Source organism: Ylistrum balloti, unplaced genomic scaffold, assembly GCF_031769215.1.
Source record: "Ylistrum balloti isolate Yb309-2 unplaced genomic scaffold, AGI_CSIRO_Ybal_v1 Utg370320, whole genome shotgun sequence".
Lineage (NCBI taxonomy): Eukaryota > Metazoa > Mollusca > Bivalvia > Pectinida > Pectinidae > Ylistrum > Ylistrum balloti.
Window position 1 is genome coordinate 489920 of NW_026782235.1, and position 19743 is coordinate 509662.

The following is a 19743-nucleotide window of genomic DNA, read 5'->3' on the forward strand; positions in this document are numbered from 1 at the left end:
TGGCCTTTCTAGACAAGTTTGAATTACTTTGTAAATGAATTTAATTAACAACAACTGTGTGACACTTTCCAACTAATCAATTTTGTTGGCCCAGATGGAAGTGCACAAGGGGTCTTACTGTAGAAGGAAATAGGATGACCCAGGGAATTTGAACCCTGAATGTCAAGGTGAAAGGTTAGTGTGTAACTTCTGCCTATATGACCACCCCAAACCTTTTACATAGATTTTTTCTCTACAGGATTAATCCTGATAAAGATACTTAACCAATAAAGTTTTCTGAATATAACTATAATCACATAGGACAATATAATTACGTGTAACCTATCAAGGTTTTCTGAATATAACTATAGTCACATAGGACAATATAATTACGTGTAACCTATCAAGGTCTCTTGGGAGATTTGCCAGAGAGGCATGTTACAAAAATATTGACAATAATCATACCGTAAATTTCCACGTATAGTGTGCACTTTTTCAAGCTAAAACTGTCATGTCAAAATGGGGGGTGCTCATTATACGCAGGAACATGCCATTCTTGGGGTTATCATTCGCGAGTTCTGCGTCCGCCATATTGGATTATTAAAAAAAAAATTGGTCATATTTGTACTTATTTTGGTAAAACTAGAGAATAAATTATGGTTCAATTTGATAGAAATATCACATCTGAGAGCTCAATGAAACTTAATGTGTGAAGATCTTTCCCTAAAAGCTTTCACCGTTTCTACAGTATGGGGTTCGGCTGTGTACAAGGCAAGTCTATGACCAGGAAGTAGTATTCCAGTAAAGATGGAGCCTACCTTTTGCCGAGGCATGATGCATGCGAATCCTGTTGGTGGACATGTAATGAAGAACCTTCTCAACATTTTCTTTCATCTCTCCATAGTTGGATGGCACTTGGTGAATCCCTGGCAGCTTGTCACCCGCTACAAATCACAGATAACGTCATTCTCAGTCTGTATATACCAACTCATGTGATATTCAAACTTTTTCCCTTTTTGTTTTTGGGGTGAAGGGGGTGGGGGTGGGGGTTGGTTCACCTCTTAAAAGAACATTAGTATTTTATATATTTGATTCATGAATGTTGACACTTGTTTCTACAGACTGTACCCAGTTATTTGCACTTTGATAATAACATGCCTTGCATAGAATGTGACATTCTAACTCATAAATGTTTGATATCTTAACGTGCAATTTTACATTTCTGATTTACTGATAACTACCAATAGACAATTTTCTTATCTTGATTTCATGTGAAAAAGTTCATATCATTTCTTATTGATTTCATGTGAAAAAGTTCATATCATGTAAATAAAAATGTGACAAGTAAAAGCATCATGAAATAAACAGGTATTCTAATCTTCAGTTTAAATTTAAGATGAAATTGGAATATTTGAGAGAAAAAGAAACATGTTCCAAATCTCATTTCCAAAAATTGTTAAGTAACTTAGTGTATACAGTAGGAATTTGAAAAATATTTGTTTTCCGTTATTGTTCTAATGTATAATGTATACCTACCAACGATTTCAATGAGTTCGGCCAGTATCACGCCATCCTTGGTGTCATTTCGGAGATCCTCGACCTGCCTCACCCCAGGCTTCTTCTTGAGTTGTGAATTGACCCAGGCTACATAGGCATGGAGTTGTTGCTGCCAAGACAAGAAGGGGAGGGGCCTGTTACTATAGTAACTGTAGCGGACACACCCACACACCAGTCTGTAAACCGTGAGGTCACACCCCACACACTGAACCACACCCACCTGAGCCATTGAAAGGTCAGTGGTCACAAATTCAAAAGTTCAAAAGTTATCAAATATTTTATGACATTATTTCAAATAAACTTTTGGTTGAGTGGATTCAATCGGCGTCATCCAAATATAAATTCAAACATCATCCCTGAATTTTATTCAATACCACTATTTCCACAGAACACCATATCCAACTGGTCAAGGTCACATCACTAAAGTTGAAATGCCTACATTATCAGGCAATGTGAACTTAACAACCTGAGTACTGCCATATTACTGGCATAAGTGCAAATGTCAAGGTTCAGAAACATTATAAAATATATCGTCAAGCATCCAACAGTTTCTTCTCATTGATATTGCCAGATGTTAATCATCATAAATCCATGATAAAATAGACAAATGTAGATTTATCTATGGGAAGCACTGTTTAGTCACACCTGAAATTCAAATGACAAATCCCTTAACAATTTCACTCCACTGCACATGGGCACCATTGATGAAACAATTTCTGTTGCTAAATGTCACAATTTAAAATGATATCCCAGTACAGAAAAATATCACCAGTGACAGAATGCCGTTCTACTATATGCTATATCCTTGTCCCACTCTCTCCACAAGTACTAGTGGTACACTAACACACACAAACAGTGAGGTGTCCCATATTCCTAGATTCCACATGTGTCTACCATACCTTTCACCAGCTATAAAAACATGTAATGAGCAGTAAATCTATCATCACCTGACTGACAGTCACCAGACATATACTACATGTATACACAGTCAGGGAGAGTCTACATTTCATTAATTAATACAAATTCAATGCCATTTTTATATCACATCACATTGTATGTATTTTGACATGGGTTCAAATGTGAATAAAACTTATGTGATAAACTACTCTTGTTGGTCCTATTGGAAATCAAATTTAAAACTGTGTTAATATTTTCAGCCAGTGCATTTGTGAATACACCTGTAAACCCATCATTGGTCAGATATCAGTTCAAACTCTCCTGTACAGTATAACTAAACAAAACAAAAAAACAGATAGAAAAATCCTGATGATCATCTGAAGTTTGAACTTCATGAAAAGTGAAAATCCATATAGTTCATCAGTAGCCTCCCTGATGAACCTGCCCAAAGCAATTTCTATGTATGTATATTTATGAGTAATCTCCCTTGAGTAATTTTTATTTGTGTTATATCTATGAGTAATCTTCCTGGAGTAATTTCTATTTGTGTTATATTTATGAGTAACCTCCCTTGAGTAATTGCTACTGGTGTAATATTTCTGAGTGATCTCCCTTAAATATTTCTATTCATGTTATATACCTGAGTTATCTCCCTTGAGTTAATTTCTATTTGTGTGTTATAATTTCAATTTGTTATATTTGTGAATAATCTTCCTGGAGTAATTTCTATTTGTGTTATATTTCTGAGTAATCTCCCTTGAGTAATTTCAATTTGTTATATTTGTGAATAATCTTCCTGGAGTAATTTCTATTTGTGTTATATTTCTGAGTAATCTCCCTTGAGTAATTTCAATTTATGTTATATACCTGAGTTATATCCCTTGAGTAATTTCTATTTGTGCTATATTCTGGATTAATCCCCCTTGAGTATACTCTAGTTGTCTTATGTTTCTGAGTGATCTCACTTGGGTGATCAGCATTCCAATGTATTCATCAAACATTCACCAAAGTTATCCAAGGAAAGTAACAAATTTTCTGTCTTGTTTTTACAGTATGATTCATCCTTCAGAACAAATAACCAGAGGTATAACACAGGTTGGTAAATATAAACAAGCTGTACTGTAAGAAAGTGATTACATGCTTGCAATGCATGCTGAAAAGGTTGTAAGTTTTGTTAGCTTTCAATTTCCAAAATCAAATTTTTGATGACACTAACATTTTAAAATATTAAAAGAAACTATATTTTAATGATCATTTACAACAATGAACAAATAAAAATTATTTTTCAATACAAATAGCTAACGGACTATCTGTGTGAAGAATAAATCGCAGGAGAATAGAGAGACTATTTTCATCCTAAATTATCCTACAATATGTAGACATCAATGTCATGCCTGAGTGACTTCTATTCCCTCACCATTGATCACAGATCTTCAATCAATGTAAATGTTTAAGATGTTATATGAGAACTTTGTTTGATACTAAAAGTAATTTATCAGTAAGCCCACTAGGGTGACCAATACAGCTTATCTCCATATCTATAAATAGATCCTTAGATCCTACTTATTGTTTCATAAACAACAAATTTCCGTGCAGTTAAACTTTAAATTAAATGTTCCAATATTTAATTATAATGGTTGCATAAAAAATTAAAACTTAATTCAGAATACTTCTAGGAAATATTTTCAACAGTGTCAGATTGAAGAGGTTTCACTATAGATCCCACAGAGTGTCATAATAGAGATACTGAAAAATGGATGTCAACATATTGTCACAACAGATGAATGTTGTTGGTGTCAATGGGTGTTTAATTTTTTATATAGAAACCATCAAATCATGAAAGACTAGATACAAGTCTAGAAATTGAACTGTTTATCAGCTGCTCATTACCAGTAGTTAGCTCGAGAGACCCAAATATAATTTAGTGATGTACCATATGTATAAGTGTTTGTATTCTATTTAAAATTCTTTGGCAACAGTGCATCTGAATGTCTAGTTATAGGCAAACTATGAAGAAGAAGATCTGGTTTATAAATATTTCAGGCTTGGTTGAAACCATTTACAAATCTCTAGTGAGTGCAATGTTCCAAGTTACATAAGGTCTGTTTCAAAATCTAGACATGTTGTTTTTCTCACCAATAAATAACACAAAGAGGGAGCTTTGCTGGCAATGCCAGTGATATGTAGATTGAGGTACATTTATATGGATCAAATTTCTAAGAAGTTGGCTTCAAAATCTAAACACTTTTCAAAATTTTTTTTACCATCCACAAATTACACAGCAGAGAATCACTGGGGAACTATCCTGACCACATATTTCATGATCAGCACTGGATGTAAACTACAGGTGTACACAATCACAACTATAAATACATTGTGCCTCCCGGAATCTTGTTTACAGTGTATATATACGCATGTGCATCAACATTTGCCGTCATAGCTAACTACATCACAATGCACTTAATGATATCAATATTCCCTGCTGCCAAGTTGGCTGTCAGCTTACTTGTCTCATTTATGAATGAAATATTTCTCTATAATAATTCAATAGTCTGGAGCTCTGTACCACATCAATAGTTTATGATAAAATGTCAAACGAAAAAATAAATTTTAAAAAATTTCTATAACCAGGCTGTCCAGAAAGAGATTTTCTCGACTGATTTAAATATTACAAAACATATCCTCGTAAAACAGGGTTGAAGGGTGATCAAGTACATCCATAATTTTATAAACATTTCATAAATCACATAACATCACATGGTTGCTAAATATACTAAACCACATGTACACTTTGTAAAGTAGCCAAACACTCAAGACACAACACTGATATCACAGATTAATTAAATAGGGCAGTAGTATCTAATGAATCCAGAGATGGTTAACAGAATTTTCACAATAATAACTACAATATATATACAATGTACCCGGTATATATATCTGCCTGTTTTTCCCAGACCCCTCAAAGTATTACAGAAACACCACAGTAACAGAACACCTTGTAGGTCTGTTATCACTATAAATAGGTATCAGTATCACTACTGAATCCAATTCCTTGTCCTCCCAAGATAATTATAATGTTCATTATGTACATTTGTAACTTTTGAAACATTAATTTTATAAATTACAATACATGACACAAAAGCTATATTATACCACACACACAGCTTGTAATGTTGCCAAAATTTAGGCAATAAAACATGTTGATGTATTCAGGAATGGTTAACAGAACTTCCCAATAATATGCGACACTCTATATCCATGCCTGTTTTCGAAGACTACCCAAAATATTGCAGAGAAACACTACCAACACTTTACAATATATATGACACAGGTGTGACAGGGAAGATGGTCCATTCCATGTAGATAAATCCCACAACAACATGTCACATGTAGAATCCCAAAATTATAGCACAGATACTACATCCCATATACTTTCTATAAATCCCTCGTTATTGAACACTTTGTAGAATTTGCAACACCACAAAAAGCACACATATATCATCCTCACATCAACCCGTCAGCAAGGTGAACAAGTTTTACTGGACAATTTGGGTCATCTAAGGAATGTAAGCTACAGGTATATAAAACGTACCGGGATATACCTACAACAGGTATAGGTATACATAGGGAGGCTTCTGTTCAACACAATGTAGGCATTCCTTCTCCGGTACATACACCCTCTAACAGTGTTACATCATCACCAGCCTACTGGTGAGATTCCATCATCCACACTCATAATACCTCCTCTGTCAATCAGGACAAAAGGTCAAATGAAAGGTTGGGTATTTGGGGAGAGGGGAGAGCCTGTGGATGAGAAGGGAGGAGGAGGGAGGTGGAGAGGCGTTGGGTTCAGAAGGAGAAAATTCAAAATAGTTTTCGTAATTTCTCAGAAGATGGGGATAGAATTAGTAATGAATCTGACTAACCAATTGGGGATTGGGGCTGGTGGGAGTAGAGGTGTGGGGGTGGGGAGGGGAGGGGGGTGGAAAGTGGGGAGAAGATGGGGAAGATGGGTATCAATACTGTGGAAAGTCAACAAGGATACTTAGGTTCCAGGGGTCTACATGTATAGAGATAGAGTGAAGGAAATGTGATGAGATATAGAGGATGAGTGACCTCATAATTAATGCCAAAGTCAAAAGGTCATGTGTCAATTCAAGACTAGCCTCTTAATTACCAGACATATCATAACAACAGACAGAGGTATCAAATTATCCTGTGACAAAATCCCACATCAGACAGATTACAGACCTCATATTTCCACGAACATCCATGGATTCCTACGGTAACATCCTAATGAAGGACCTCTTTATCTTTTAAATCTATTTTTATCATTTTCCCCTTTTTTCATGTATAACTTATTTTCCCATTTACCGATGAATCTTACAAGTATCTTAAATTTTTTTTTGTTTTGAAGGAAAATTCGAATGAAGATTTTTTATTGTTCTGCCAATGATTCTTGGAACCCAGATATTTGAGTCCTGGACTCATGTTGTTCATTCTTTTCATTTCTGTAAATTTTGAGTACTAAGGGTACCTATTGTATTTCTTAGCAATAATAAATATATACATATATATATATATAATATATGCAAGGAAAATAACTCTGGCTCATCATGTCAAACTTTTGGAAAATGTATTTTGAACTCGCCTGAAAATCCTACCAAAATTACTGTCTGCTACACTGTAAGTATAACACTGAAGTCTAAAAAGTATCAGTTCAAAATTTTAAGATTTTCATATTTCCAAGATCATGAAAAAAATATGTGTTCAATTTTCAATGTCATGTCAGATGAAAGCAAAAAAGAAATACCATAACGTTTGTTCTTTGAATTAATACATATATTACCAATAAACTTTATTTCCCACAGTGGGGTGTGAACCAATTTATGAGCACCAACAGACTAAGGAATTCTTCAGATCCCATACAAGTGGTTTATCATGGAGGGGAAAAACAAATTGCAGGGTTCATTGACAAATAATTACATTCACTTTAACAAGGAATAGCCAACAGGAATCAATCATGTCTATTTAAATTTGAAACTATCTTGAAATCTGACACTGTTGATCTAGAATGTTTACTACAATTTCAAACTTAGTGGCTTTATTTTATTAGACACGGACAGTTAATGGAGTTAAAAACAACAATCTATTGTAAGCTGGGGTAACGCTGTTTTCCCCATTTACCAATCATTTTGACCTTTTCTTAAAATTACTATTAAATTTTCCTTCCACATTTTTGTAAACATAGAAAAATTTAGAAAGGAAATTTTATCATTTCTTTTCCAAAACTCAAAAATGAATTATTAAAAGTAAAAATGTGGATTTGAAACAAAAATCTAGTCCTAAATTATAAGAATGTCCGAAAAACAACAGTTAATTTATCAAGAATATCTTAAAAAAAATTACAGAGAGAAAAAAATCACACCAGTTGAAAATGAAAGTTGATTTGCCAATGAGCATTTTGATACAATGTGCAGCATGTGTTAAAGGACAAGAACCTTCTACCATAAATTTAAGTTATGAAAACAACACTGACAGGAAATTAACATACCCCATAATTAATGTTACACTTGACAGACCCTATATCCTAGTGGGTGATCTGATGGGAAGAGCAGGTGCCCTATGTAGCTTTATGCTCCCTGTGTCAAACTGACCACTCATTTGTAGCACTTGACCACTAGTATGATTGGTGGTACCCATCATTTACAATCAGATAAACAATACAGACATCCATTATCATCTTGATCTAAATCTGAAGTTTGCCAGCTTCATTTGGGAGGTAAACATATATGTTTACACCCAATACTGATGGAGAGGATAGGGGTGAAGGGCTGCAAAGTATCAGAGTCAAGCAATATATATGTGATTTCACATGCAAATTGGCAGTGACATTCATATGATTTTTTCAAAACATATTTTCACAAGTCACATTATACTTAGTATTGAATATGTAACAAACATATTTTCCTTGTATACTTCTTAGAAAGATATCATCTTATCTCAAATTTGCCTTTCACTTATGTATTTATACTTTGTACAATCCTTTGACATATTGTACTGAATTTCCAATGCTTTAAACCACTAAATCCTAGTAATGAATGTGTCTACCTTCTATATACTTACTCTCCATTCCATCCAGGAATGAGACCCCTCCTCATCAGGAGATTTAGCCGGAGATGCAGATGGGGATGGAGAGCTGGAAACTGCCATCCGAGACATGGCTGTAGGTCAAGTTCAAATCGAAGTATGATGTCACGTATACTAATTTATAATCAGATCAATAAAGATCAGCACAAAAAATGCCACCTTAAGTTGAAGTCATCACATTTCAGAACTGTTTCAAGTTGAATGTACTTCACTCCTAAAGTAAATTATTGCCAATTTGAATATTCAAAATTGACAAGTCCTCAACACTTGTTTTATAAACAGTCTCGGTCTGTTCAGGAAGTTGACCCACTTAAAAATCCACTACCAGCTTCCCGTTGGGACTGTTACTAGCACTTAGTACCGCTGGGCACGTTTCCTTGTTTTAAATTTAATCGGCTTGTCTTAATAGTTTCTCATAATTTTTACAAAATATGAAAATGTAATTGTTGTCTCCTCTTATTTACTGTCCATAATTCTTAATCAAATCAGGATAGTAAGAATATCAAACGCATAAGACTATGCTGCACTGATTGAATTTCGCGATTGTTCTCACCATGCTAGTTTCAAAAAAGGGTATCACTTTTGCAACAAAACCGAATTCAACAAGTCTGAATTAATTGCCATTTACATCTGGTATAGCACATCCACATCAAGATAATTTGAAAATTGATATTTATCAAATGTGCAGGACATCATCCAGTGCTGTAAGCAGCGAAATTTGATTGCATTCGGAGCACTTTATTGTTACAGTATTTTAAATATACAATGTAAATTGCAGTTTCAATTAACTGATGTTCAAAAGAATGCTGATTATTTTTTTGGGTAATTTTTTGACTCAACAAATTATACAAAAAATAAAAAATACTGTGGTTTATCATATACAAATTGCATTTAACTATGGAATCCAGAAATCTTGTAAAAAATAACTGTAGAATTAAAAAATGGATGGATTTCCTGGAATGAGATCAAAAATGAAATACTGGAATGGTATGAACAACAGTTCTAAAATATTTTCAAACAAAGTAACTTAAACTCATTTGTTTTTTCTTTTCTGTCATGGAATGGATTCTTGGTGGTTAGGTGGAATGTTGATAAATGATTGAAGATGACCAGACTGTTATGACTCCATATTAAATAGCAGTTTCCTGTAGTGTCTTCTTCAAATACAGAAATAAAAATCATATTGCAGACATTACACACGTCACAGACATATTCATCACATTAAAAATTTCTTGTGGATTGAGTTAAGTTCCAGGCAAAAGTATCATTCATCAAAGATCCTACAAATAATCACTGGATTCTACATCAATATTGATTTCCTTTGAATATACAAGTTGAAGTTGATGTAACGTTGCAAGATATTTTCCATAGAGTTTTCCTCTGTCACAAACCGTCTGTACATGCATTCAAATATGGTGACAGGATTGATATATTCACCCTCGCTGCTTTAGTCTTTTATTCCAACATTTGTTGAAAACCTGACATTTGTGACCGAAATGAACCTTGTCTGTTATACGGAGTTGAGATGCTGAGGCAGACTGCCAGGTTTTTATAATGTTTCATGTATGTGTCATTGCCAATGCTAACAAGCGTAGTACGAATGGTATATGTGGGTAAAAAACTGAGCATGAACGAAAATCAATACCATCCATTCAGCTTAAGCTCAATAAACCTGATATTCCAATGAACAGTCCAAAGATCATCAGATACGATAATATCTTTCATATTTTAATTAGACGTCTTTCAAACTTTCCGCTTACTTGGTAGTAATTTCCTTTAAATGTCTATTGGAATGACAGAATAAACATGTAGAAGACATCAAAATTCCGACTGTACGTGATGCATGAATCACAATAATTAATTTTCTCCGATAACACGCCTGCTTCAAATCATGCCTCTGTGTTGACATTGCCAACCTGAGGTTTGAGGTGTCGTCTCTCCTCACATGGCGTCCTTTCGTCTGGAAACACACATTAATGCATTCCGGTAGCCCATATAGCCATCTTCAGCATCTCTGCTCGCGAGAAAACCACCTGTAGCTTAAACGAGAGCTTGTTGGGACCGATGTTTTGACAAGCACAGAAGAGACAGGAAATCATTATCATTCAAGATGGCGTCTAAAATATTCTTAAATATTAATGGCGATTTTGTTATTGGACGTAAGAGATATTTCATTCAGAACAAATTTGCTATGAAATTATTACCTTTCAAAGCAAGATATTGTTGTGAAGAAAAACTGTTTGTTAATGCTTAATTTTGTTGGAGGGTACATTTGACCCTGAAACTTAAATTACTTCCGGGTCATCTCGAATGTAAACAATATATGTAGAGGAGCCTGATTGTAGCTAAAGAAGTGCATAGGAGTGAGAACGATGAAAAATGAAATGTTTAAATTTTTCCATTTAGTCATTATATAATGCCCACGTTATCATTTCATCATGGTACCCAAAAACAACAATCCATAATGGTAAAATAAAGAACGAAAATGTTTAGATATTTCGTACGAGTTACCTCCCGTCAATCACGGACATTTCCTCTTATCTCTATCGAATATTGTTGTTTCTAGATAATATTAGAGACACTGTTATTCGACGAGAGAAATACGCCAGTTCATTAAAAGAAAACTCTCCTTTCTGTTCATCTAAGGTGTTTAACGACAATAGGACTCCAAGTAAATTTGAGCTTACTTCATTAAAGGACCGTTCCAGTTATCACGATTTTCGTTTAATAAGTCGCTAACTTTCGAACAAACTCCTACCACAGGGTTTCAAAAGACGCAAGTGTGATGAAAAGTAGGGGGACGTTTTACGGTTGTCATAGTGATCTCATTGAGGAATATTCCAAATGCCATGGCATCGCGGAATTCAAACCATCACACTTTAAGTATTTTAGATTGACCACAAATTATACTGAAACACTTTGTCCTTTAACAATCTATGATTACATGTATGAATAAATAACATAGAGTCAAAAGGGCTCTATCTATCCATGACCGATAGATTGACAGAACCTTTCGACTAATGTGCAACTCAGCTCTTCAATTCCTATAGTCATTAAAAGAAAGTAGAAAAGGGTATTGCTAATCTATATAATTAAATACACGTGACGCGTTCTCTGAACGTGTTCGTGTTCTCATTTAGATCATTGTTATAACAGGTTTAAGTACAAGGGGTAACACATTCTCAGGCTCGTGTGATCTATTTCAATGATATTCCAACATCTAGTATTTGAACTCAACAGAATGACCCCAAGTCATTCGACCAGTCACCACACACCTGTTACGAAGGAACACCTCGGACGCAGGTGTCACACATGCGAGGGGTCCATACGGGGTTTATTGGATTATTCAATGTCAGATTTTAACACCACAGTAATAAAATTTCCGTCGGAGTTGACCTTTAACCCGCCAGATGTCAACGACACACAATGGAGGGGATTCCTGATTAAATTCTAAAAAAAGCATCGGTCTTGGTAGAAAACCATCATCATCATCATCATCATCATCATCATCGTCGTCGTCGTCGTCGTCGTCGGTGTATACGGTATTTTCAACTTCGTTCAAAAATGATGTTGTGCATGAGAACGAAAATGCACTGGGCAATGGTACTATTAGTGTACAATTGAATAAATTATGTTGAACTGACCACTGTCCAGGATGGTCAAAATGTCGAATTAATTCTCTAAAGTTAATACTTTCCCTAAACATATCTATATTTAGAAACTCTGACGTTAAAAAGATCAATTAAAAAATCATTCAGAAGCGATGCGGTTCAGTGACTTTCTACAGTTTGTCAGTTACAGCTATTACCGATTATAAGCCGATAAAATCCTAATCTTTTTGAACTTTTTAATAAGATTACGACAAAAAAATAATTGGATTTATTTAAGGGCAGATTAAGAGCAGTCAAATATGTGATCCTGATATTGTATTCCAAAATCATTGTCGGAGCTTGAGTCCGAAAGACTATTTTACGTAAGACCACAAATGAATTTATACATGTGTAGAAATGCGATTGTAAACTGCGTACGTATTCTTAAAACAAATGCTGGTTTATTTGCTCTACTCTATTTAAGGTTTTACAGCACACAAATTCACAACATATTTTTTTATATGTGTGCTTGTTTTGTTCAGTTTTATATACATGTGTGCATTTCTTTTTGTGGGGATGAAAATTAGGACGTGTCGTGAATATGTATTTTTCTGTTTTTTTTTTTTTACACATGTACGTGCTTAACTTTCATTTCTCTATGAGGATAAAATGAGGATAAAATGAGGTCATCTCCCAACTATGCAGGTTTTTTCTGAATTTTTCCCAACAGCATTACATGGAATTTTCGAGGGGGTATTATATGACTTCAACTTAAAGTTGTCAGCTTTGTTAATCTAACATCCATTGTATCTAATATCCATAAAAAAAGATGTGTTCATCTAACAACTGTATAGTGGCCACCTGTAACTGCCACGTGACCGATTCTCCCACGTGATGTACAGGTATGATGTTTGTAGCTGGTTTTAGTGTTAATATTAATATGCACAGGTCCCGTCGATCATCGGTCGACCATAAAGTCATAAAATTATCTAAATTGAATATAGCCTATTAACATTATAATACGAAAACGAAAGTAGAATAATTACGAGACGGAGATAATAGTCCCAGGTGTAAATTATGGATCATAAAAGGGTACCAACTGTGAGGGTCATAATGGAGGAGAGTCACCTCAGCTCGTTATTCGGTAAATGACAATAGAATAAAAAAATCCAACCTTCACTTAAAGAAATGTCGAGTTCAATGTACTTTACCTAACTACAAACCAAAATAGGATATCATTCTGTAGAAAAATTGTTTCTTTAACCAGAGTTAAGAAGTAGACCGATGAAACATGTACATTATTCGGTAATAAGCTATGAACAATCTGTTACAAGTATTTTCCTCCGACCCCTCTATAGTTTCAGAGATAAATACGTACATGTTAGCTCATTAAAACACACGAGTATCATCTCACCCTACCCACCCTGTTTTTTGAGGATTTTTACAGACATGTCCAGGGCAACATTTAAAAAAAAATGACGGTTACCATCACTTAAAGATACAATGGATTCTCAAAATTTGGTTGCGTCCCACAGGAAAAGCAGGAGTCCATTTGTCCCAACTATCACTGACATGTCCCGTGCCAGAGATGGAAATGTAGGGAATATTATTTCATACTCGCAGGTATCCCGGTCTCCGATCTCCCAGCGTTAACTTCATTCGTTTAATTAAAGCCATTACGGAGCCTGGACAATATATACATGTATATAGGGACGGAGAGTAGAGTAACCCCCCATCCCCCCCTCTCCTTCCATGGCTCTTACTACCAGGTCGCAGACAAGCAAGAATCACAATACCGTGTATTTTCTGGTTACTATAGTAATGATCTCTTGACCGTTAATGTACGATGTCGTTGGCAAAGCTTTTAAAACTTAAAACTCGTTTCTCTGGTTAATATGCGACAGATCCCGGGATGACCCTCATGTCACATTAATGTGACAGAAAATCGATACGGATCTCCCTCAAAAAGGTGCAAATTGTTCATAATAAGGGCATCATTAATATATGATCAAGGAAGGGACCAGTTATCGCTACATACAAGAGAGCTTTAATAACCCGCATCGCCCGCAGGTATGTCAACAGGTTGTACAAAACGGGAAATAATTAGAATATTCGACAAGAATAAATCACCAGCCTAGCCATTTGTAGTTTTATTAAAATTGAGACACAAAACTAAAATATTTTGAAATACAATTTGCAGGTTAGTGTTATCACTCGCTTCAGCTGTTTATTTCTGTGCGATGTTTTTTTATATTATGTCTTTATCCCTCCCGATAGATGTGCAGACAATCTGTAGTTGTGGACATACCCTGAGTTGCCTCGAAACAGCTCAGCTGTATTTCAAATTAAACTATATTCATATAGATTGTGATGGTTACTAATTTCCTATTTGAATTAGAACCAAAGACCTTTATTAGCGATAGAGTGCATACATACCTACTTACTCGGTAACAACAGCAATAATAAAGTAGATTTTTTAATTCACAACAATTGCTAAAAAAATTTGCTTATACAATCATTCTTATTGCCCTGGAGGAGGTGGTGTGTGTGGGGTTGGGGCAGCACGGGAGAGATTTTACCATGGTAGGAAACCGGAGTACATGATTCCATACCATTCTACATCCGACTTTTGTATCGAACCCTGGTCGTCGTGTAAACATATAACATGACAATTTCTCTATAATCAAAATCATCAAATAGCACAAACATAATACAGGCTGAACGCTGTTACAATATATGGCGCCAATTCAATTATGAAATAAATCAAAATGTCAAATAACTAAATTGCTTTCAAACATTCCACACATTCACACCTTGGTGCAACTTAGAAAACAAACAAACCAGCTGCTTGTGACCTTTTGACATGTAAACTCAACGTGAACAATTCCAGTCCCTTACCCATTAACAGACCGGTCGTTACAATACCCTTAACAATTAGCACCGGAAGTAGGCCGTGTGTTGGGACGTGTACACCGGAAGTAAGTCGTCTTCCCTATCTTTCAGTACCGGAATATGTTATTTAATTCAGTTTATATGTCAGGATAAAGACATTTTCTACGTGTATAGATCAATACAAACACGATACCGTACAAATTAGATTTCGAGAAAATATATGCAATCATTGAACTAGATGCAAGAACTCATGCGGCACCGGGTTCTAGCCTTCAAAAATATCGTAATCTGTCATCGTTCTATATTTGTACACATTCACATGTAGTACACCTCTTCCTTTAAAATGAAAATAAACTTCGGTTACTTTGAATGGTATTACTAACTGAGTCCCCAAATTTTAAAATGACGATTTCGTGTTTCAGCGATTTGTTGGAATGCAGAACAAACAATCGGGCTCCGGATATCAAATGACACTTACTTTTTGTTTACAGAAATCAACTCTTTCCTGTCTCTTCAAATTGTTGTACAGGACAAACAATGGCAATGTTATCTAGTACACGGGAGATTCGCCCCACCGGGCGCACGGTGAGCGACACTTGTAAGAAAATATATCGAAACTGTGAATGAAGGACATTGAGCATCGATCTTCCTTACAGACGAGAAAGTTGATAATTCAATTATTTCTTCCCAAGTTTTTGCCTGAAACTACCAGCACAAATTTTATATACAATGTATGCCTGCCTGAATACAAAAGAAAAACTTTTACAGACACGTATTACAGAAAAAGGATTATAGTTTTAAAAAGATAACTTTTCGTGTTATGCAGAGTATACACGGCAACACTCTGTATATAGTCATAGAGTATAACAATATTTCGTACACTGTCCAGGCCCCTGCTGTTATCGTCTAGACCACAGGATCTTGATAATTCATTATTATGGCGACATATATGACATTGCTGTATGCCACTCATTTCAATGCATGGTCCTTTATTTTCATTCTTTTGATTACATAAATATTGGGCGGATCTCCTTTATAATTTGCTCATCATTCTTTCATGTTTCTTTATGTGTTTATGTTGCTTGTAATTTTGTCTACTTGATGAAAAGAAATTTTAGATCATCACAAGTAGAAACAAAATTAAACCAACGCTCGCATACAAGAAATATACAATGGGAACGTTCCAACAGAAAGAGCAGACGTAAAAAAACCCATAAGTCATTTAATTTTTAACATTTATATTCAAGGTATGAAAAATAACAGATGTGCAATATTAAGATTAAAAAATAAAACCAGTTATTCAAGAAAATCGAGAAACGTTTTAATATCAAGCAACTTATCAAACAGGAGACTTGCATGTTACTATTTATGGTCTCTTGTTCGAATAATTTACCGGGCACAGGTGTTCAAAAATACAGATAATAGAACATATGTTAATATTGATGTTATCATAACATTTACTAAAATGTTAAATTAATTTCTGAAAAGTGGTTCGACCCCATCAGAAATAAAAGTCTTACATCACGGGTTACATATAAATGTACCTTATGAAATATATGGTCGCGATTTTCCCTTCAGACGACTCTAGAACGGAAAGACTCATTTGACTTACATTTCCTTGATAAATAGTTCCTGTGGTAATATTTCAAGATTAGACCTACCATCCATCAAAAGTCAAATTAAATTATGGATTTAATATTTCTGGCATACCACAATACAATTTTCAAGTTTTATATATATATGTGTATAACCATGTTGACTATAATACCATACATGTACGTGTGCATTCTTTGTAACTGAAATAGTCTTATTTCTTAAAATATGATCTAGCCGTCATCGACAATGTGTAACAATGGCAAATTATGAAATGCTTTTTTAAAGAATATTTCGTTTGAATATTCTAAAAACTTATAAATATGAAAAGCCTGCATAGATTAACATAAAATATGGGTTTTATCAGCTGAATAATGTTTACAACACGGCTATGAACAGTTTAGACTTTTTCACAGGGAATATCTTCGCCTTTCTCTCTCGTACATGTAATTATACTAAAATTATATATACCCATTAAACGTTGATATCCATGACAACGGTCTTGTGATCGGCGAAACGGTTCGCTGCTCACGTGATGTAAATGATGAGGCACGATAAAAAGATACCAACACAGGGGACTGAAAACCGGAAAATTCATCTTTATATCTTAAACATTATTTTTGAATGTGTATGTTTAGAAAAAAAGGTCAGTCAGGCAGGCTTACATTTGAATCTTACGAAAAACGCTCCCCAAAACACGAGAAAATTGAACATAAATGAAAATGAACACACTGCAAGAGATATAGGTTAACAATATATTTGTATCATGTTTAGGTCTTCAGATCTGTTTCCCCATTCCCACTAATGGCTGTTCAGGCTTTGAGTTGACATGTTATTGGACCGTGTTTCTAACGTCATTTACATTACGTTATCTCATTAAGATATAATACCGCCGAGTCAAGTGCCGTAATGGATGTGTCCTTGTGCAAGATACTTTACTACGATTGCTATAGAGAGCATGCGCGGCCCCCCCGCATGGTATTCAGTTAGGTTGTCGCGAGATACTGCAAATGATACCTCCTAAAATTACCATGGTTTTCATGAAGCGATAAACACAAATTATGGATCTAATTCTGCTTATCTCATCCATCATCGATCTGTTAATACTATATAGGAACTGAAACCAGTAACAATTTGATCTTAATTTCAAAATGAGTTTTTATATCTTTACTGAGTAACGCGATTACAAATATCTACAGGTATATCATAATTTTTAGTTTACTTGACAAAATATTATAACTTTGAAACCTTTTGGTGTATACGTTTTTTTTTAAGTTATGAATACAACACAGCGACATACTCGCTGTACCAGCTGTATTACAACATATCGTTATACGAGTAATAAATTCGTTAATCTTCCAGAAACAAATTAAGACCAAAAACAAGGCTTTTTAAATTTTGTATTTGACTCTAGTACTTGTGTGGTCTGTATATACTTAACTTGAATCAAAGTCACTAAGTACTTAGTCACACGCTTGATGGCGTTCGACCTGCTGGAGATAATTACAGGTAGATACAGGTATACACGTACACAGAATCACATCGTGACTACAGTTTCACTTTGTATACATGTAAAGTCTCACTGTAGTCACCATCCTTGGCATCCTCGACCCTAGGATCGATTTTCACCTGGGGCCGAGGATGCATAGTCTCGTTCCCGAGATTTATCTTAGCGTCATATTATTGCCATTTTGTTAGAATACTAACTTTATTTCAAGTTTTTTCTTAACTTGTTTTTTAAGAATCAAAATGATAACGAGAAAAATATTTTAAGTACATATACTGGATTTGGAGTGGGTGACGGTTCCACTTCGGGAACATGTATTTCCGATTATCACTTCCAGGACCTCTAGCCCAGCTTGGTTTTACACTTCTGAAAGTTTGAAACTGTCTTCCGTCCGGAACACATTGTTATGGAGAAGGCGGGCAGAGTCGATGGCTTATAACAGAGGTCCCGGTACCAGTACAGTATCAATAGATAAGACCGGGCCCCTGGTGTCTGTCCTTACGTCCCCGGGCCGCGTATGTTTGTCCTTACGTCTTCAATATTTTGCTCAGTCCGGTGGGTTTGAAATATTCATCTCGGATATCATTTTTGTTTAAATTGCAGATAGAAAGACAGATTCCTCTGGACTATATTTTTGCATAACAGCCCGTTTTCAGATCGAGTCTCTCGTGGAAAGAAAACTTACAACAGTGGTGTTATCCTATAAATATTTCACTGTTTTACAGCTATCACCCAAATTAGATAAACACATCAGCTTTAGAGACGCATAATTGGGTAGAGTTTGATGGTGTATATGTGTGAAAGAGTGGGTTTGAGGGTGTGGGGTTTGTTGTGAATATAATGTGCTAAATCAATGTTATAAACCTGTATTTCTACTCTAAAGGTAATTTTCTACACATGAACTATGCCCACGTGAGGCATGCCTTGAAATCAACCATTCGTGATTTCAATTTAATTAAAATTAATTATGCTGTCGTTTATTTTCCATTAGATCCCACGAAATGTGTCAGACCCGTACGAACATCTGTCCAGCCTCCGGGGTATGATAAATGACCCAGGACGGAGCGACTGACCAGCGAGGTACTAATCGTCCGGGGTCGCTCTGGGAAGTGGACCTCTATAATTTATACCCTAAATTAAACACCACCAATATGCACTCTGTCAAACTGAATGAAATTGATTTCAGACGAAGTTGAATTTACAAGTAAGCCGTACTCATTGGTCCAGAGTATTAAAATGCACCTGTCACAAATGATAACTTTTATAAAAAGTGAGAGTGTGAGGTAAGGAATTGAACAAGAAACAAAGGGTGTAAAAATGAATACCCACATCATCATCACATGTTATAGTGTAAAATGATTTTACATTAAAATATTTGTCAAACGACCGCACGTGTTGTTGAAATCTGCTGTGATGACATTTGATATTACAAATCCCCTGCACACGCGCACACATTGCCCGCTCGCAAAATATCACAACCAATTTCGTACACCGCCCTGTATTATTAAATGTCATTTAAAATGCACAGGATACATGTTGATATTTTTACCACAGGGACTTGTATTTTGCTTAATTAGG

General features: G+C 35.1%; 1 protein-coding gene across 1 annotated transcript in view; it reads right to left on the reverse strand.

Annotated features, from left to right (window-relative positions):
* LOC132553336 (dixin-like) overlaps window positions 1-19743 on the reverse strand; it is a 42562-nt gene that overhangs the window by 21714 nt on the left and 1105 nt on the right. The window contains exons 2-3 of the mRNA XM_060217569.1: window positions 1516-1645; window positions 798-923 (exon numbers count right to left, since the gene is read on the reverse strand). Coding sequence (XP_060073552.1) covers window positions 798-923; window positions 1516-1645 — 256 coding nt within the window. The remainder of the gene's footprint in view (window positions 1-797; window positions 924-1515; window positions 1646-19743) is intronic.